Here is a 21,466-nt window from a genome sequence, read left to right as displayed (position 1 = left end):
CCCAAACTACTTAAGTTTCACTTAAGTTCTTATAGTTCTAATTGCGTCAATTTTGCCCATGTAATTTTTTAATGGTTGCAATTCAAGCACACACTCTTAATTTGATTAATTGTCACTGTATAAAATATTCTTAATTTGATTAATTGTCACTATCTAAAATACCTCAAACGTATACGTTTGTTGACCAAATTGACAAAATGAAGTATGTGTCCTCAAATTGCATTTGCTAGGAAATTACAGAGGCTTCTCTCTCAAAAAAAAAAAGAAAAAAAAAAAGAAAAGAAAAGTACAGAGGCAGCATTAGCACAACTGAAACTATAGAGACCTTGGTAGAATTTGCCCTAAACTATAGGGATCAAAAATGTAATTTGACCATTATATTTTGACGTTTGAATCTAAACTATAGGCACTTTATCTTTATCTTTTTCTTATTGTTTACTGCTGGAAATTCTATTTTATATCAGGGTTTTCAATATTGCTACACCAATGACCAATCCTAACGTTAAGCTTGAGCTTGAATCTTAACGTTAAGCTTGAGCTTACTGCTCTGGAGGTTCTGCATAACCCAGGCCAAACAGATACCCTTTGTAATACTGCTGCAAAAGCTTCTATTCGGTTCAGGAATGCCTCCAAAATTGGTTCTACAATTGCAGGAGATTACAAATTTCTTCAATCTTACACGGGCACCAAGCTCAAACTCAAAATATAGGAACTGGTATGTTTATTGACTCCCCGGAATTGATTAACTCACAAGACCATCAAGAATAAATCATTCAATTATGGGGCATGCCTGAAACGACATGCACCAAATTTTGTGCATGAGAGAGCACACAGAATTTCTATTAACACGTCTTGGAGATACAGAATTGAACATGAGGAGCTCAGCTGTTAGGTTGTTGTTTGAAGATAATGCTTCAACCATTAGGTATCTTCTCCTTTCTCTTCCTGTAGTCCCGAAGCACTTTCTCCCTCTCCAGAGGAGTGGCAGATATTACCCACTTGCTAAATTCAAGCTCTCCCAAACCCATGAACTTAGCAAGGATGCTATACTGAATCCTTTTCCGATCCATAGATGACCAAATATTCTCCTTTCCACCAATACCATCTAGTCTCTTTCTCCGTGCAACATGAGTTCCTGGGTGCCTGAGGTTATCATTCTGAGGGATCGTCATTTCCATTGTCCCATGAATTCCAGGTCTACAATTCACAATGTCTTCATTGCGATGCGCATACAGAATACCTAAAGAGTAAAAGACATTTTAGTTGATTCTTAACAACAAAAAAAGAACACATTATTTTTACTCAGCCACATTCTCTCCTTCCCAATATGCTAGCTAATATGAGATATATAGGTCTGAATTGCCTCACATACCTAAAACTGGGCAAACCCATTCTTTAATGGGTATACAATTTGTTACACCTCAATATAGCCTTTATCCTTCAATATTTTCTCCCCTTCTTTCATTCTTTATGGTTCAACTCAATCCACATTACTTGACTTGGCTACATTTTCATTTTATATTTGTTGATTTTTTTTTTCTCCATTTGGCAATGTTCCCTGAGAAGACTGCCACGTCTTTGTTGACATGAAGATTGATATTTCTATATCAATTCTTGCAGCACTGGCACATGTTCTTTTCAAACTATCTATTCTCCTTGCAGCCAGTGATTTACTTTCCCAGTACAAATCTATTTAATTTAAAATAATGCAGCTTTAACTTCTATAAATGCCTCCTTTTTTCATAATTGTTCGTTAGAAAATTCACTGCAGAACATGAAATGAATGAAAAAAACTGTCATGCCCTACAAATGAAAAAACAGAGTTCCCTAATGACTACAAACTTCCTATCTAATCTCTTACATAAAAGAAATTTGAAGTCCACAATGAGCACAAGGAAGTTGCACCTAAATGTAACTATGCGAATCTGAAAATCCTCAGAACAGGAAAAATAAAGAAATTACAATGATATGACATGCAAAGAACAAGTAACATAAGACCAAAAATCTAAATTAGAATTCAAACATACCCACATCTTTGAGCACAGGTTGACTTGTAAAATCCTTCTTAGAATCTCTAGTTGTTCTGGTCTCAGAAACTGATGAAGATGTCACACCCACTTCCTTTAATGAAACAAAATTGCTTCCAAGTGTTGTTGATTCTTGTTTTGCACTATATGAATGCCCTTCTTTTTGTCCTTGCTTTTCATGCAACTCAAAAATTTCGCTGGTAAAGAGCTTATCTGAAAGGTCACGAAACAAATTGCAAATTCCAAAAAGTTCCCCTTGAAATTCTTTGCAATCCTGAAAATAAGCGTATTATGTGAAATGCAAATTATTAAGTAGTTGAATACCAATAGCAAAGTTCCACGACAAAACAAAAAACAAACAGAGATTGGTTTCTCTACCTGTACCCCTTCAAAATATCGTTTTTCCATTTTTCCAGAAACAGCAATGTTCGATAGCTGTTGTTTGTACACCTGGCGTGAATAAACAAGTTCATCAAGGGAACCAGCAGAAAGAAGGCGGAAAACAACAACATGCCGCTTCTGGCCGAAACGAAATGACCTGTCCTGGGCCTGTAAGTCTTGGGCAGGATTCCAGCTTGGATCAAATATTACCACACGATTTGCACTGACAAGATTCAATCCAAGCCCACCAGCTCGAGTTGATATAAGGAACACCTAAATCAATAAATGACTGTCAAACAGCAATTTAAACACAATCTTCTCTAATCATATTTGAATTAAGAGTATACCTGTTTGCTTGGACTGGAGTTAAAGTCATCGACAAAAGACTGGCGCAAGTTGGTTGGTGTAGAACCATCAAGTCTTGAGAAGCAATAACCTTTGCGTATAAGAAATTTTTCCAGTATGTCCAGCATCCTGGAAGAAGTAATTTCAGTTCAAATATCCAAAGAGACAAACTTAAAGAAAGAAAGGCATGCACTGGACAATCCATTTGACACAAAAAATATTCAGTTAAACCATTGACTATATAACCAACTTATTAAAAAAATAAACCACATAAAATGACAAGTCAGGTCAGGTTGAAGTCTCCTTCCCTCCCTCCCCGTCTCCCCCCTCTCACAGACAACAATTTTATAGCCAAAGTTAACAAAGTTCTTAGTCGTCCTGATTTCTATAGATTATCAAGCAGTCCAAGATTCTATAGATTATCAAGCAGTCCAAGAGATCTGGGGAGTATTTCACAAAAAGCGTTGAAGTATTCATTTTTTTTTTTCAGATAAAATGCTTATATATTCAGTTTTTTATTTCTTATTTGGGAAAGGGGATCCAACATTGTAGAGAGAAATACCACTAGACCAATAGCTAGTTGGTGTTTAAATTAAATTTGTGCTTAGCCACAAATGAAAAGCTGTTGAACAGAATATTTTAAAAAATGACTTACATTATGTAACCCTGACAGAACACAACTATTACAAAAAAATAAAAATAAATAACAAAAAAGAACTACAGTATGTCAGTGCCTGAGCAGTAAGGTTGTCATGTATCACCTGACAGAGTAACTGAACAAAAGAACTTTGTCACCCTGTGAAATCCATGAGAACAAAAACTTTTCAAGTGCTCGCATTTTGCCACAATCTTTAACATCACTCAGGCCCATAAAACTCTCATTCTGGGTGTTCCCTCCCACCAAATTAATATCTGGGCCAAACACAGCAGAGGAAAACTCTGCATCTTTCTTTTGTTTATCAGGATCATCCTTCGTATTAGGCTTAATCAGCTCCAAGTGATTACTTATCTGCAAGACATCTTCAAAGTGTAAACACGCACAAACACAATAACAACATAAAATTATGAAAAGTAATGTGATAACAGTTCAAAAGACATATTTAGGAATAGATCAGTCCACATAGTTCAGACTTCAGACAGCAAATGTAAAACATGCTCTATAAAATACAAAAATCCATTGCCTCACTCAAACAACCTGTCTAATATATTCCATGTAAGCACTGTTTTCATACTTTCTTAATGCAGTATTAAGTACATGACCTGATGCAGGCTCCACGCATATATCCATGCAGAACAAAGCAGTCTTGATGTACAAGCTAACAATTAGCTCATGTCTCAAGGTGCCAGGAATACAAAAGGAGCATGCCTCATGTCTTAAGTTTATCTTGTGCAAGGACTGTCCAGAATGTTTATCTTGTTCCTCTTACACATGCTAGACACACAAGGTTCAATAATTTAAAAATAATAATAACAAAAAATAAGAAGAAAGTAAGTGAGGGTTTTTCAAAAAATAAAAAATAAAAAATATTGATAGGACACTGAACAATTCTATCAAGGGAAAGTAGAAACAGTACAAACATAGTGAAATGGAGGTCCACCTAAAGAAGACACGAGCAAAACCGAACAAGGACAAAAAATACATATCGAACAGCCAATCACAAACAGCAACACACCACAACAAAAAAACTCGAGGAGACTAAGAAACCGGTGCTTCCAGTTCACATTCAACAGGAAGAAAGGGCAGTCACTAAACTCATTAGAAAGTAAGAGGTTTTGGAACCTAGTTAGTTATTAGTTTGGTTTGATTATATCAAGCAATCAAACACCAATACAATCCCAAAATATAACGCTACTCCTAATGCATTTGAAACAATAGGCAGACAGGCAGTCAATCTAACAATTCATGAAATGATTAACGAAAGAACTGATCCTGGGAAGAATCTGAGGGTTAAGAACTCTTCCAGAGTCAAACTAAGTATACTAATTCCACAGTGCGAAAACCAAAAACACTGTATTGGAATATATATAATGACTTGGACATTTATTTAGATTAATGACATATGATGCATTTCTTCCCAGTGATTTTATTTTCTATTTCATATTTTTCTGTCTCACATTTAAAAAGCATGAATCACAACCATCAGGGTTATCCGTCCTGGAAATATCCTGTAAGTCTTGCCACTAAACCTTAAACTCATGCCCTACTGGACGGAAAGAAGAATAGCCTTCTTCCACCTCTTCCCTCAAAAAACTATAACTTCACTAGTTAAAACTTAAAGAGGTCAACACACCTCCAGAAAACAAAGTAAAATGTCTTCCTGATATAAACAAAGTTTAGCAACAGTCATAGTACTATAGTTTAAAAAAACTTGAAATCTCATTAACCTGCTGGAGCTTGACAAGGCAAGGAAGGACAATGCAAAAGGGGCATGAATCACAACCATCAGGGTTATCCCTGTGAAGGTATGGCCAAATTTTTCCATCTGGTACAATCCTTTTGCAACACTCAACTTGAGTAAGAGGGCTTCCACAACTACATGGGAGGTCCTTATTTATTAGGCATTGGATGTCTGGTAGCTGTAACATTCTCCTATACACCCGTTTTTGTAATTCGCTCATGGCACAGAATATGACATTATCCTCCTTCCCCATCATAAGATGCCCAATGGTTTCCTCTTTTGTCCTTCTTAACATATATTTATGAAGAACTGCCACTAGGTGCTGTTTTCGCTCATCAGCAACACGGACAAATCTTTCAGGAGCAGTTGACCTTTGGCCATGTTTGAGGGGCTCATCATAAAATTCCCGAAAATGCTCCCGTGTTCCCAAGGATCCAGGTGCAACCCAGTCAAAGAGATTAAATAGTTCCATGATTTTGTTCTGCATTATGGTTCCAGTGAGACCAAAACGTTTTAAGGTTTTAAATTCTAAACATGCCGTATATAGCTTTGATTTTTCATTCTTAAGACGATGTGCCTCATCAACAATGACAATCTCCCAATTGACTTCTGACAGCTGGCTGCCACAAATTCTGTATGTGTCAAAGCTCGTGATAAGTATCTCAACTTCATGTGTTCCTAATTTATCATAAATCAAATCACGATTTGCACCATGGTAAACAGCAACACTAAAGTTAGCCCACTTAGAGAATTCACCCTCCCAATTGTGGATAACTGAAGTAGGGCAAACTATGAGAACAGGGTCTGCTGTTTGATTTTTCTTCAGTATTGTGGAGTCGATATAATCGCCATCTTTCCCAAACACAGCCGCCAAGAATGCAATTGTTTGGATGGTTTTGCCTAGTCCCCTGTTCAATGAGTAAGAGAAATAAAGAACTTGCCAACTAGGAACTTCAACGTATAAATTATAAGTAGCTAGAGATCATCAGACACACACACAGATATATAGATATACAGGCTAGTTCAAGTGTAGACATCGCATTGTGGACTGGGAGTGAGCATTCAAATGCTCAGCACTGGGTATTCGACTGCTCACTCAGAATCTGCATTTGGTTCACAGTCTGAGAGATCAGATGCTTCATGTAGTCAACTATTTCATATATTCCGTGCTCCAGGTACTAGAATACATATCTGACGAAAAATTTAAAAACTATATAAGATATAAGGTCACCACAATAGACTTACATGTCGTCTCCAAGAATACCTCCATGGTTGTTCTTGTACAAATTGTATAGAAACTTCACTCCATCTCTCTGATGTTCAAGTAACCTGCAGTTAATAGATGCAGGAACCTGCAACCGGAAAAATAAGTCATACCAATATTTCTAAAAACTTTCATATCTCATTCTTGCAAACCATTTTATAATATCAAGTTACTTATCACATATGTAACGACCCAAGGCCTCCAAAATTCCTAGCTGAAGTTGACTTTTGGATTCCTAGGCCTTGCTTAAATACCCTAAATCTCCCCAGTACCCAGCGCATTACCGATGTGGGATTAGGGATATTACAATCTCCCCTCCTTTAGATCTTCACATCCTCGCCAAGGGAGGAATCATACATGTCACACTTATACAAATGGACAGGCCTTTCCAATGCAGGACCAACCATTTACCACCTACAAATCCACATTACCCCGTAATGAATAGGGAGTGACGCCCTTTCCATAATTGGCAAAAAAAATTTGTCATACCCATGGTCCTTGAGCCCACATAGGCAATGTGCTGGGTTGCACTCTGATACCGTTTGTAACGACCCAATGATTTCTCCAAAAATGTTAGTTGAAGTTGACATTTGGGTCTTGCTAAAGTGCCCTAGATCTCCCCAGTGCATCACCGATATGGGATTAGGGGTATTACAACATCTTGTAAAGTGACCTAAAGCTGTGCCATGAAGATAAAAATAATTGCCTTTTTCTTTCTTACAAATTTATCCTTAAAGGACAAAGCTACAAGTTAGGTATACAGCAGGGTCAGCCATTTACCATCTCAACAAAGTGACCTAAAGCTGTTAAGACCCCATAAAATGACAAATCAGTAAGAGAAATTGTAATCCTTTCCATTCCATACGCTTCAAAACTTCCAAACATTCTGTAAGCTGGTAATGCTATACAATGACCATACTGCTCGGTCTGTCACAAGTTTTTGAACTGAGAAGGAAAGGGCCTAATAATAAATATCTGTAAGATTAAAAGCTGATGTTATATTTGTCCTAATTAATAATTATGCTCTTTCACCAATAATAGCCACCATATTCTTCTGGTAGTTGGCCCAGATCACATACACTATATAAGCATAGCACTGCTATGATCTTTTGAAGCCATATTACTATTTCAACTTCTAATTATGCACCCAAGTAATTTCTATTGACACAAATTTACTTGAGTTTTAAAAATTAAACACAGACCCGAAACTCTCCCTCCCTCCCTCTCATATTAGAAAATAAAGATTCAATTGTGAGGAAAAAGCTTCTCCCTTTTTGTTCCCTATACCAAACAATTACATTGAGCAAGCTAAAGAAATCACAATCATCAGAATTAAAAAATTATCTTCCTCATTCACACACCAAAATATTTAGAAAAAACTAGACATACATCAATATCCCACACATGAATTAATGCAAATATGTCATAAAAGTTGAAATAAAATAAAGGGAAAAGCATGTAATAAATTACCTGTATAACAAGAAATTCTCCCTCTGAGGACAAGACCAAGGGTTCATATGGTCCTGTGTGATCAAATTGAAACAGACCCTCTTTAGACCTCCCAAACCCCAGTGGTTCTGCGTCGTCTTCTTCTTCTTCAATTTCATCATCCCCAACATTCTGGTTTTGGGTTTGTCTGGGTTGGCTCTGTGGTTGAACTGGGGGCAGAGAGAGAGGGTCTTGGAGTCTCAGAAGCTGCTGAGACAAAGAGGATTTGGGGGGCTTTCTGGTAATTATGGTGTCTGATATTTGGGAGATTGAGGACTGTGCATGGGTTTTTTGGGATGTTAAGGTTGATGAGTATTTGCAGGGTTTAAGGGTTTCTTTGAAGTCCTGTAGGGACATTGGGTTTGGCAATGATTCTTCAGCGCAGGGTAAAATTGTGGTCTTTGATTTTAAATGCTGCAGGTTATGTTTCTGTTTTTGGTTTTTTTCCTTTTTTTTTTTTTCAGAAAACAAAACTCAAGTTTTGTCTGACTACAAACCAAACCGCCATAGCGGTTTTCGATGAACTCATAGGCACTTTGAGAAATGCCATCTGCCATGATTCATAGTAATTGCTTCCTAAATTTATCAATATAAATTTTAGTGAATTATAAAAAGAACAGAACATGTTTTTTTTAGTCGGGGAAAGAGATCAAACTTAGGTACATTATGAGTAATTATTCGGTATTTTCAATTAGGTTAGTTAATAACGGTAAAGAACATAACATGTTAAGATCCAACTTACAAATTTCACATTAATAAAGACATTGTAGCATTATTTCTTCAGTTCAGTGTTACGTCGACACTTGAAACAATCTTTATTTGACATTACTTATTTGCTTTGAACATGTCTTTTACAATTTTTTTATGGCAAAAAAAAACAGCTTGATTCCAAGGCAGTGTCACATGCCTCTTAAAAAGAGAAGAAAAGAAAGTTGTCACAAGAGCGATCAAACAAGGCTCACTTCTAAAGGGACTTCACAAATTTTTTTAAGGTTAAATTTCACTTTTAGACTTATAATTTAAGTCGGTTTCACTTTGGCCTTTATAGTTATAATTGTTTTGACTTTGATTTTATATTTTATAAATCGTAACAATTGAAAGACACATTAGTATTTACATGCATTAAATTGTCAAATTCATTGCATTTTTTATCACATACATTATACATTGTTGCCATTTTAATTATTTATTTTACACTTCATGAAAAGATTGATGTATAGTTTTTTTCGTAAGGAGATTGATGTTATGCTTGTTGACATTAATATATTACAATTGTTTAGAATTGTCCCGTTCCAACAATTCGGTGCAATAGGTACTCTTCTAATGTAATTTGATTAATATAGCTTTTGAAGATTTTAGGTTTGTTTCAAGGGTCATTTAAATGTGTCTAAAACCAAAGGGGGAAGGGCATTGAAACTATGGTTTTAAATGTGCAGTGAAGTACTCTTCTCTTGGAAGGACAGTCAGCCAACACTTTACTTTCTAGGAAATTTTTTAAACCAAAGCTGCATTTGCATTTTTAAGCTTCATCTGCATCTTTATTTGCAGCTGCAGTTGCATTGTAGATGCCAGATGCATCTGTATTTGCATCTCCAAAAGTAATTTTTTTTTATTTTTTATTAGAAAAAGTTCCAAACGACATCAAAAATTCAAACTAGATCTACATCATCAACAATAATTGTTAGTACTAGACTTAAAAAAAATTGTCACGTGTCACTCCCTAAAAAATTGCGCGGGAAAGAAAGAGGTTCACAGAAGTCAACTTAGTCAAACTCTTGGTCGAGAAAACCGCTTCTTAGCCTCAATCTATTTGTCACATCTACAACAATCCATCCAGCATCCACAACTGAGAGAACCATGGGACAAAATTAATATTTGTGACATCAACCAAAGGACAATTTATGAAAAGCAACCTTTGCTACACCCCCATTACAGCTTGAAAAGGACACAGATGGTACGCGTGATATACTAGGAATTTGAAAAGGAAGAGCAGGATTCTATGGACCCTACACGTGGAGCCCATCTGAGAGGACCCTTGAGGGAACCCTAATCGCAAGCCTCAATATAAAAAGACAACTTTAATTTGTAGAGAGAAGAGGATCATAAAACCCCCAAAAACAAACCCAAATCGCAAGAACATCCTTTGAATATTCAAAGCACTGTCCTCTCGAATCAACCAATTTCCTCAAAGTTTTTAGGTAGTTGTCAATTCATTATCACTGTCCTCATTTGTATTCACTTGGTTTTCACTCTATTTGTTGTTAGAAATTGATCATATACACTACTACAAATCTTAGCAAAGCCAACCAATTTCCATGGGAATCCTCCCTCCATTAAACAACTAATGCTTAGTTGTTTAAGCTATTAGCCACCAACTACCCTCTAATGTACTGTTAGTTGTACAGATTGAGGTGGCTAATACTCAATACATGCCAATGCAAAAATTTCGGTTGCTGCAAAGATCAAATCTGACATTGATATAGACAAGGGGACATTGATGTAGACATGGGCTTAAGCAACTAACAGGAACTTTTGTTGGTGATTTAGTGAAACTAAATATATAATAAAAAACTGATTAGCCATGCCTTATTAAACCAAAGATGATTGGTTTGACAGTGATCCTCACCATTGCTGCAGTGGTTGGTTAAACATGTCAACTCTTTCACAAATGGTTTGAAATTTATTTCAATTTGGTGGCAACCTGGAGATTATGTGCTACCAATAATACCAACTAATTCCATATATGGTTTGAACATATTCCACTAATATGGAAATGGTGACATGGAATTACTAATACAATTCAACCCCATCTGTTATGAAAATTATTGGTTGATTAAAATTGGAAGACACTAATGACAAACAGTGGATTCATTACTTGGATTTGCTGCATTGAAACTATTGTATTTGCTGAATTGATTTTGTGGCTAATAAAATCATCATAGAACATACATTCCAAAAAGACCAAATGGGAAGCTAATCAAATGGAACTTGTTTTCCAAACGTAAGGATAAACATATATTCATATTGATGAGTGCCAGAGGAATTACAAACATTGCTGCTGCAAATGCTATCTCTAAAGCATTTTTCTAATATGCACAGCTACTTAAAAAGTTTGCATTCACCAACCATTAATTACAACCTGAAAATGCAAGTTTCATCCCTGATGAATTAACACAGCAGACTTAACCAACCATACGCTAGGATGCCCAAAAGAAGTACACTTGCTATTATATATTTGGCCAACAAGCTAAGATATATTAGCAAGTGCTACTATCCAAAATAAGTTTCAAAAACAAAAGTGTTGCATCAGATATATTGAAGTCTAGCTATCACACACCTCTCTGGCAGTATCACCAACTATTTCACTTCCGAGAGGCAAAGTTCCCCCCACTAGCAGCTGACAGCCTTCCGTGCTGACTTGTGCCTTCATTTGGAGAGGAGGAAGCATTCTGAAAACTACCACGATAGACCTATTTGCAGCAAAAGGGTTATGAGCATCACGAACTGGAAGTGGTCGTTGAAGCTGTGGTTCGGAACACTCTGCTAAGACTTGTAGTGACGCACCCAAGCTTGCTTGCGTGCGTGCTTCCAGTAGGAGAAACAACATTCCTGAAGTAATTGTCAAGAGTACTTGTAACACGAGTCTTAAAGTGCATCTCCATGGGCCTGATCATTCTCCTCTTCATCAGCCTGCCCAACATGAACCGCAACCTCTATGGGATTTGGAATGAATTGGTCATTAGCAAGTGCCTGTGCTTGAATAACATCGAAGGCTGCCTGAACATCTGCTTGGTTTCCCATTGCTTGGGTCTCAGACTCATTCTCCAAACCATACTCACCCCCATCTCCAGTCCCTAATCCTTGCACATCATCGAGTCCCACTGCCAGAAGGTCAGGTACAGCTTCACTGGTTGTTTAAACAAAAAATAGGCACTCATCAGACCATAATTGGACCACATGCAATTATTAAATGTTTTTTTTGTAAAAAACAATCTCACTGATGCCATATAGGATTTAAACATTTACTTTGTTTCTGCCATTTCTACCAAGTGCAGACACTTAATCGAAAATTAGCTGCACAATCGAAAGATATTTAACTATGTTAGTCCTAAATTCCTTTCAACTGCCACCAACAAACAAATAATGTATTAACATTATGTACTGCTTGGTGAGGTTATTTGAATCCATTAGACATTATGTATAACATCAAAATAATAACATATATAAATGTCTTTCCATCCAGATTCAAAGCCTTAAAAACAAACATAGTTAAATATAGGTCCGGTCCTCGAAGGAGAGAACCGGTTCTGAAGCCCTGAAATTTCAAAGCGACTTACTGGAGGTCCGGTCCTCAACTGGTGAGGTCCGGTCCTCAAGCCTTAAAACAAACATTGTTGACTAGAGGTCCGGTTCTCATGGAGAGAACCGGTTCTCAACCCCAGAAATTTGAAAGGGACGTACTGGAGGTCCGGTCCTCAACTGGTGAAGATCGGTCCTCAAGCAGTTAAAATAAACGCAAGTAAACTGTAGGTCTGGTCCTCAAAAGAGAGAACCGGTTCTCTGAAATGTACAATTGTAATGATGCCAAAGACTACAGAGCATTACAATTGACTATTAAAATGTGCTCTTAGTCTTCTAAAAGTAGTCCAATTCTAAAATACATGACATTATTCAAATTCTTTTTTAAAGAAACATTTCAGCATAAACTTCTATTTAAAACATTGTTGGTCCACATGTCATGAATAAACATTTCATCCAATACTTGTTACACCCCTTTCAGTGACATATATTTCTAATAATATTGTTTCATTACTTCTACTGAAGATTCAATCTCACTATTTTAATTTTGTGTTGTCATTTTTGTATATCAATGTGTATACCATGTATGAATAGGCCCTATTAGGATTTTCAATTTATTCTGTTAGAATAGGCCTTATTATTCCATCCAGATTCATAACCCTAGTAAGAATCCAGGTTTTATGCAATAGACTTAGGCCTTGTGTTAGTGTATGCAGGTTTATAAGAGCATAAAATATTCGCATTTGGCAAAACACACTTTCACTATATCATCTTCTAGAGGAAGGCTACAACACAAATGTCCAAGAAATATGAAGTAGGTGCTGTGGAATCCTTAACCTGCAGACTTAAAGTAACATATTGATACAACACAGTAAGGTGGACTGTTACATGTGAGGATTGCCTACAACACAGTAATGAATAAACTAAAATAATAGCATACATACATCACTACTAGCACCAATAGTGTTTAATGTACTGAAGAGAATCTCGACTCTACAACCAAAAAAAACAAAAACCAGTTGTGTTTTAATTACCTGATGCTTGCTCAAACAAACTTTAACTCTCACCTTCACCTAACACCCACTAGATGCACAGTTCTTAAGAGAAGATAGTAAAGGAGCAAATAAAGTTATGTATCCCACTGAAGCAGCATGTCTCTTATATAAAGCCTTCACGTATATGGCCAAATAATGGCTTAGGAATGTGGCCCAAAATAATCTCACTCATCTTTTATTTTAGAAATCAATTTTTTTTGTTAAAGAAATAATATATTCCCATCACTTTTACAACATTTGGAGGTAAAACATTTGGGCAAATGGATTTGATTTACTTTGAACTTTTAGACATGGCGCCAAGTGGGTAAAAGTTTCCCTCCCACCACTGTTGTTGCACATCCTTCCACACCAAAGAAACCAACAGCTAGGTTAATTTGTATACAAGTACAACAATAGTTGTCTTCCACTTTATCACAAGTACAACAATAGCTGTCTTCCACCTTATTAATAAACCTTATCACAGTTAGGTTACTGGAGGTCCGGTTCTCAACTAGTAAGGTCCGGTCCTCAAACCATAAACACAAACACGAGTTTACTGTAGGTCCGGTCCTCAATCCTAGTTTTCTCAAACACCAATATTTTTGAATTTTTATAAAATGTAATTCAATCTATCCTCCTACAATATTTGTTTTCACATTGGTACAAATTTCAGCCACAAACAAATTTCAGCCAAAAACAAATTTCACAGGTCAATAATTAAATAAAAGCATAATGACAATAGAGTTTGGGGAAAAACTGGGCAAGTCATAGAACACAGTTACCTTCCCAGTTCCTTGGTTATATTGCACCGAACACAGTTACCTTCCCAGATAGTATGAGGAATTGCTGAAAACAACCAATTTACAATCCATAAATTCCATCAGTTGTGAAAAGATAAAGTTTCTGGTATGATAGAGCTACACACACAGTAAGCAACTAGTTTAGGAACCAATAATCATCTGTTGATGCTATTAACAAACCTTAGCCATGAAATAGTTGTCAATCAAACCCACGCTGCCAGATGCCTGCAATTAGTTCCTTCATCAGTTACAAGGTGTGCGACGTCTCATATTGGTGGTAGCATAAGTTGCTATGGATTTTTCTTCTCACTAACCTTGTACCAGTTTGAAATTTGGTTGTTTAACAGGGAAACAAAAAGGGGATCGGTCTGAAAACAATGGTGAGGAAGGAAAGAGTTGTCAGAAAACGTTAGGCTACCAATTCACCAACGGATAAGTATTAGCTGGGCCAACATATCAATAGCCAAATAATGACATATTTACAAATTTAACCCTCACAGAAACTATTTTTCATTTTAGTTATAACTGTTGTCCCCTATGTTTTAGTGAAATTAGGTGGCTCATGTCAGGCACAGTAAATAGTGCATTGTTTGGAGAATAACACAAACTAACTTAAACATTAGTTATGATATTAGTTGGCTTTGCTAAGATTTGTAGTAGTGATAAACGCAACGGGAAATAAAATTTTATATGATCATGCTTCGAATTGAGATATGATATAATAATTTCTATGATTTACAAAATAGGATTCATACCTTGTTCTCTTGATTGAAAGCCTACCAATGTGCGAATCCACAAGCTCTCCGCCAGTTGATTCTTCTAGTCACACAAAGATGTATGATCTCTAATTAGTCCACGTTAGGAGAGGATGGAGGGATTGAATTTTCTGGAGAATGGGAATACTAGCTCTCTTTCTCAAGAGTGACATTTTGATATAAAGAACATAAAGTGATTTATCTGAAGTTTCACTTCTTTAGAGAACTTGACTAAAAATCCATATATATCGACTTGAGTGGGAACCATTATCCCACTAAAGGCCCAATACTTAGTATATATTATATTCTACCATAAAACCTTATTTCCTTGATCTAGTACTTTGGCCAAAGATTCATGAATCTAAACATCTGTTACCTCTTGGAACATCTCTCATATTACCAGGAATGATAAATCATGTGTTGAACACACACATTGCCCCCATAAGTCAGTGACTATACCCAATCAACATCTTTGACTAAACTCTAGAAATCTAGTCTTATAATATAGTTAAAGCATAGCGATCGAGTGCACAGGACAACTGTGGCATCTCAAGTCTAGAGACCAGTTGTATTATCAAGACTTAATAAATTTCTATTAACGTGTGTGTAATACCTAATTAAGTGTATATACACATGCAAGCAAAGGATTTTCTTTCTTCTCATCATTACTAGATTTCACAAACTCCTTCACTAAGTCGTCCAAATTTGCAAGTATACCAGCCTACAGAAAGAAGATTATTCTTAAGAAAAGGACAATAATTTGATGAGGTATACATTCATGAATTTATATGTTACTAACTTTGGAAGTAAGTTGTCCTTTCCCATCTCTGCCAGTGCCACATTTCTCATGATTGAAGTCCACAAAATCCTCTAAATTAATCTCTGCCGCCACCATATTCTTCACCGAGAGCTCAGTAGCGCATTCACATATTCGTTCATCCGCATTTGATCGAATATATATATATATATTATGTAAACATATAGGCCCCTTCCATTGAGAGATCCCTCAAATAATTTAAGGGATCCCTCATGGGGCCCACTTCATATAGTATTTTAACGATCCGAACTGTCTATTGTTTAGGTCTGTAATCAAATAGCATCATTGCAGAATATTAGACAAATTGGAAACCATTAAACTATTAAACTTTGATCAAATAAATAGAGGAACATAATATTTTCAATAAACATTTGAAATAGTGACCGTTTAATCAACGGTCAAATGGTTTCCGATTAACTTAAATTTTTGCAAGAACAATCCTTTAAAGGGAACTAAAAAAATAGAAGATTTGATTCATCAAAATATAATGTGGGGTAAACCCCACAAGAGATCCCTTAAATAAGCTTATTTAAGAGATTTCTAAATGGAAGGGGCATGTATAAACATATATACATATAATTATTTTCAGGTGAGTTGGACTATACAGGAATCACTTCATTAGGTATCTAAAAAAGAAAATAATTGCAAATATCCTCTCTGGAGAAGAGTTGCATACATATAGGCTTATCATCTGTTTTATGAAAAATTATTAGGTATATATATTCAATACACCGTCATGTGATGTAACCAATCCAACGTGTAAGAGTATTATTAAACGGTATATTTATATTAGTAGAGTATATTATTAATAACATCTACACATATTATGACACATTGGATTGATTACATCATGTGGCGATGTATCGGTTATACAAAATAATTTATCATGTTTTACTACCCAAAGTTGAAATCTAATCTCACATTACTATCTGAAACTTTTTTTTCCCACTTAATTACTTATAACGAACTTCCGTGTCTCACGTTAGTCTTTTTCATCTATTATGTCAGCTAATCCATCAAAATTAGTGACGTGACAAAGGGTAGTTTTGTCAGCTCATCAAATTTCGTCCACTTGGACAAAAAGATTCATAAAAAATTCAGATAATTTAAAAGATTGGTAATGTACGTGACACCTACATAGCCATACAACTCTACGGTACAATCATTGACCACCCTCAATAACATCAAATTTTACAAGATCTAGTTAATGGTTGTTGGAGGCTTGTAGCTACCATTAACTAGATCTCTGTAAAATTTGGAATGAGTTAGCAGGGACGCACGCGGAATGCTCCATATGCATTGTCACCCAAATTGAAAGCAATAAATAAAAAGGGTTTTTTTGGAGTAGAACAGCACCCACCTTTAATTTTACTAATCTAGTTATTTAATTGATTTTAATCTTTTAATATTGAATAAATTTGAATATGTAGCCATGTAGGATATAGCAGCAACACTTGCATAATATTTTAACTTCGTTCTCTATAGAAGAACATATACTTCATTAAGATAGAATAATAGTCAAACACACATTTTTTAAGTCAATCCTTCCACTATGGAAAGAAGTTTCGACACTGAGAATTGTATAACTTAATGTAATAAAATAAAATAAAAATTAAATTTTGACACAATATAATCCGTCACAAAATTGCTTGACACAAATATGAAATTTTTGTCCCTTATAACAGTTCTCCTTGATGGCGCTAGTAAAGTAATATATGCCAATTCGCGTGACTTGTATCTTACGTCTTCGATACTCCACAGGAGATGATTTGTTAAGGTTACAATCCTTGTACTCATCCCAATTGTTGATTATAGCCAAGGTGGTCTTCCCAGTAGTTCTATCGTAGAAATCTGTGAAATTAAATTAATCATTCTACAAGTTAATTACTTAAAACGTACTTAATGAGATTTTGCAATAGCTAACACAACTGGGAAGGCATCAACTATTAGCTAACAAAAGAAATGCATCAAATATTAGAAGGTATTTTTTAATAAGAAGGAAAGATATTCAAAGATAAGGTAAACTCAATAGTATTTGTTTGAAAAATAATTAGGTATAACCGATATACCGTTATATGGTATAATCACTCCAACATGTATGTGTATTATTGGACGATATGTTTATATATTTGTAGAGTATAATATTAATAACATTCACTCATATTATAACACATAGACTGATTATACTACGTGACAGTATATCGGTTATACAGAATAATTTTTCTATTTGTTTTTCGTTTAACAATAATTAAGTTAAGTTGTTTGCCTGTGACTAGAGAAGTTTACAGACCTAATACGTCTCCAACAAAAAAATCATTGGCTGCAGACCACAATTGATAAAAGGTTTCTGTAGGAGGTTCAGTCCAACCATAGCTGCTCCCAACTACGTGTACTTTAGCTTCTATCGTAGGCAACAGTACTGTTGTCACTACCACAACCATAACAAAAATTGCCACTTTCATAATTTGTTCCTACCTTGTATTGAAAATCTGGAAATTAAGATATGCTTCCAACTTCATTTTCGAAATTTAGAGAGAGAGAGAGAGAGGTCTGGTAGTTTACACTTCATGAAAAGATTGATGTGTAATTTGTTAAAATTATTTAGATTAATTGTCCCATTCCAAGTTTCCAACAATTGGATGAATAAGTATTCTTCTATTTTAATTTGATTAATATAGTTTCAGAAGATTTTAGGTTCTTTTCAAGGGTCATATATTTAAATGTGTCTAAAACCAAGGGGGGAAAGGGCATTGAAATTTGAAACTATGGTTTTGAATGTGGAGTTAAGTACTCTATCACTAAGTGATAGAGTTACAAGTATGCGACTTTTCATATATTTTATGGTGTGATTCAATTTAATTCATTCATATCCTCACTATGATTCAAAAGAATTGAAATTAAAATATTTTTATTTTTTACGATATACATATGTAATGTTTAATATGAGACTATGCAAACTTTTGTATGCCGCGCCGATCCATCTCTTGGCCTTTATGGACTCTACTTCATTTTAGATTGCATTCAAGTTACAATCGCAGTGTTTTATTTTTTTACCAAACACCAAAACTGCTGTAGGTGATTGAGAATTGTCATCCACAGCAGCTTTTGGCTCATCCACCGCAATACCAAACGAAGCCTTAATTTGTTAATTTCGTTTGAGTCATAACATTCAATTGATAGATTTATAAATACCTGAATTGGAGCCTATAATTTTGGAATATACGATTGCAACTTAATCGGTTTGAACCAATCTTGAAGACTTCCAAGTAAAACATGCTAAAAAATACGGAGTAAGAATCGGACACATCTCACAACACATGTCACACCAAAGCATAAAACAAGCTTACTAATTACAAACTAACTACATTTTTCCACCAAAAAACGAACTCCCAAACGAGCCTCATCGATATCACCTCATTAATTCCACACTCACCCTGCTCTCCTCTCCCTCTCTGTGTGTCTCTCTCTCATATATGACGATGAAGCACATAACATTTAAACTAATTATTCTCCATGTGATGGCCTTGGTGATGGTGGCCGAACCAACCCCATACACAAACACACACTGGGGTGCAACCCGACATCTCTCAAGCATGAGCCGGGATGGAAGAGTGGGCGCGCCGCCACACGAATGCAATGGCTTGTTGGGTGAGTGCCTGAATCATGAGGAGGAGGTGGCCATGGAATCTGATATAAGTAGAAGAAGTCTAGCTCAAACGAGGTACATAAGCTATGGAGTCCTGCGGAGGAATAATGTTCCATGCGATCAACGTGGAAATTCTTATTACAATTGTGGTACATCTGGTCGGGCTAATCCTTATAGTCGTGGCTGCAGTGTCATTACAAATTGTGCTAGATATTGAAATTTTTGTTTTATATGGTATGGTACCAATTAAGATTTATCAATTTCTTTGTATCGATTTCAGATTTCAATTTTATCAGATGTCTCCGAAGTGATTAAGATTGACCAATTTTAGTTATGATTGTACCATTAATTATGTGAGATGTGGGATCTAAGGAAAAAAAAAAATGGTTGCTTTATACATTGTATACAACACTTCTCTCACATTCAACGAACATATCTTAATCAGACTCAGGTCATCAATTTGATACGTGAGTTGAATATTCTATAGAATATATAGGTCATACTCAATAACTTCTCATTTGTAAGACTCATATGGTACCCAAATTTTTTTTTTGGTACATAAAACAATGAGACATTTAGACCAATTAGTCAATTACCAAAGGCAAATTGTGATCAATCTACTAGTAAGTAGTAACCAAGTTTCGGTGAGCATTTGTGATCGTTCTACTAGCAAGTTTCTGCAGTTAGATCTTATCGAACTGAGGAATTAGTAGCTTAGTTTCAGATAGGAGGCAGCTTTTTTTTCTTTTCTTTTTTTTCTTATTCCTCTTATTTTCTTTCCTATTCTGTTCACTCTCATCTACTAAGACTACTATTATGTGTCAAATTTTTTTCGCATTGCAGAGGAATCAATAGGTTTTGCCATCAGAATTTGAGATTTAGGGTTCATTTGGTTTTGTTCTGTATGCCCTTCAACTTGGAAACCCCCCATAACTTTTCTCTAATTTTACCTTGGAAGTGCTTGAGTATTGGATTTTTACAGAACTTAATAAAAGGCAGAATAAAATTAAAACTGCCTCAGTCATGGTTTTAGGAGAAAATTAATGGGATCCCTGTTTCAGGGTCTACTGACATTTCTCAACTCTCTCCACCTAGTGTTTCTATGCCATAACTTTTTTCTAAAAATATAATTACACACAAAATAGAAAACAAAACACCCTAGCTATTTCCTCTCATTTAATCACTCTCCATAGCATCAAATACATAGATGAAATATACTAAGTTACAATTAACACACAAATAGTACATTTAAATATCATTAAATCATATGATGACACTATTAAATTTAAAAGAAAAAACAAAAATTGAAATATAATTATAAAATTAAAATTATATAATATATTTATTAAGATAAACTGGTATACCGGGTGGGCCGGGGTGGGGAGCGCTATTACCATGCCTACTTAATCAGGGTGGGGCTCCGATGGGATTTGTGGGGCTGGGGATTTTCGCCAGCCCTAATTGCTAGCTTCTATTTGGCCTAATAAGTGGTTGGAAAGGAACAGAAGAATTTTGACAAGAAGAAAGAGGAGGTAATTAAGTTTTATTTGGGGCATAATTAGATTCCTTGCCTCTTTTTGGGCACCATTGTGTGAGCATTTTAGGTACGCTATTTTAGTTTTTTGGCCAAATGACACTTACAATTGCAGACTAACTTTCTTGGTTAGGCTTTAATTTGGTATTTCGTGCTATACTCAAAATGGATTTTTTGTTGCAGAAAATAGAAAATGACCATTTTTTTTTTCATTTTTTTTTTCTTTTATAGTTTTAATTTGAGTTTTCTTTGATGCTTTTTCTTTGGATCTTGCATGGTTTACTTAAAATCTAAATGAAAATTTGCTCTAAAGTGAAATTCAGCCACTTGGATTTGATCTATCTCTCTTGTCCTTTATGGACTCTACTTCATTTTATATTAAATTCAAGTTAAAAATTCACTTTGGGTCGATATATTATCATGAATTTGTCTTCTATGAGCCTGAGAAGGCTTGTGCATGGTTTGGATGGGTCTCTTTTCGATCGCAATCCAATAGGCTAAAAATATATGTTGGCCAAAACTCAAAAGTGTACAAATCCAGTGCCAGTTAACAACCATAAATGTTTTTCTAAAAAAACTAAGTCATAAAAACGAGAAATTTTTGGGTGTGACCATAAAACCATCACATCGTGTTTGATCTCTTTTTTTTTTTTTTTTTCCAATACTTTATGAATCTC

General features: G+C 35.4%; 1 protein-coding gene across 2 annotated transcripts; it reads right to left on the bottom strand.

Annotated features, from left to right (window-relative positions):
- Nucleotides 1–517: 517 nt before the first annotated feature.
- On the bottom strand, nucleotides 518–8,394 carry SWI2 (switch 2). Of its 2 annotated transcripts, none has more exons than XM_086240406.1 (8): nucleotides 7,887–8,391; nucleotides 6,398–6,504; nucleotides 5,139–6,060; nucleotides 3,515–3,762; nucleotides 2,756–2,882; nucleotides 2,406–2,681; nucleotides 2,028–2,301; nucleotides 518–1,240 (listed from the first exon to the last, which is right to left on the bottom strand). In XM_086240406.1, the coding sequence occupies exons 1-8, from the start codon at nucleotides 8,259–8,261 to the stop codon at nucleotides 915–917; spliced, it is 2,655 nt and encodes an 884-aa protein (XP_086096532.1). In that variant the 5' UTR covers nucleotides 8,262–8,391; the 3' UTR covers nucleotides 518–914. The 2 variants fall into 2 exon arrangements, with proteins under 2 accessions (XP_086096532.1, XP_086096533.1); XM_086240407.1 differs by having other exon boundaries at nucleotides 1,068–1,240; nucleotides 2,032–2,301; nucleotides 7,887–8,394.
- Between the last annotated feature and the right edge of the window lie 13,072 nt (nucleotides 8,395–21,466).

The sequence above is a fragment of the Dryas octopetala genome, chromosome 4, assembly GCF_963921425.1.
Source record: "Dryas octopetala chromosome 4, drDryOcto1.1, whole genome shotgun sequence".
NCBI lineage: Eukaryota > Viridiplantae > Streptophyta > Magnoliopsida > Rosales > Rosaceae > Dryas > Dryas octopetala.
The sequence above is the reverse complement of the archived record's forward strand: the minus strand, read 5'-3'. Positions and strand labels throughout refer to the sequence as shown.

Bases quoted from the DNA above. Each gene is read 5' to 3' on its own strand.
- SWI2 (XM_086240406.1), bottom strand. From the start codon at position 8,261: ATGTCCCTACAGGACTTCAAAGAAACCCTTAAACCCTGCAAATACTCA. The intron at 6,505-7,886 runs GTAATTTATTAC...TTCCGGTTGCAG, and splicing joins GAGAATTTCTTGTTATACAG to GTTCCTGCATCTATTAACTG. The intron at 2,682-2,755 runs GTATACTCTTAA...TTATTGATTTAG, and splicing joins ACTCCAGTCCAAGCAAACAG to GTGTTCCTTATATCAACTCG.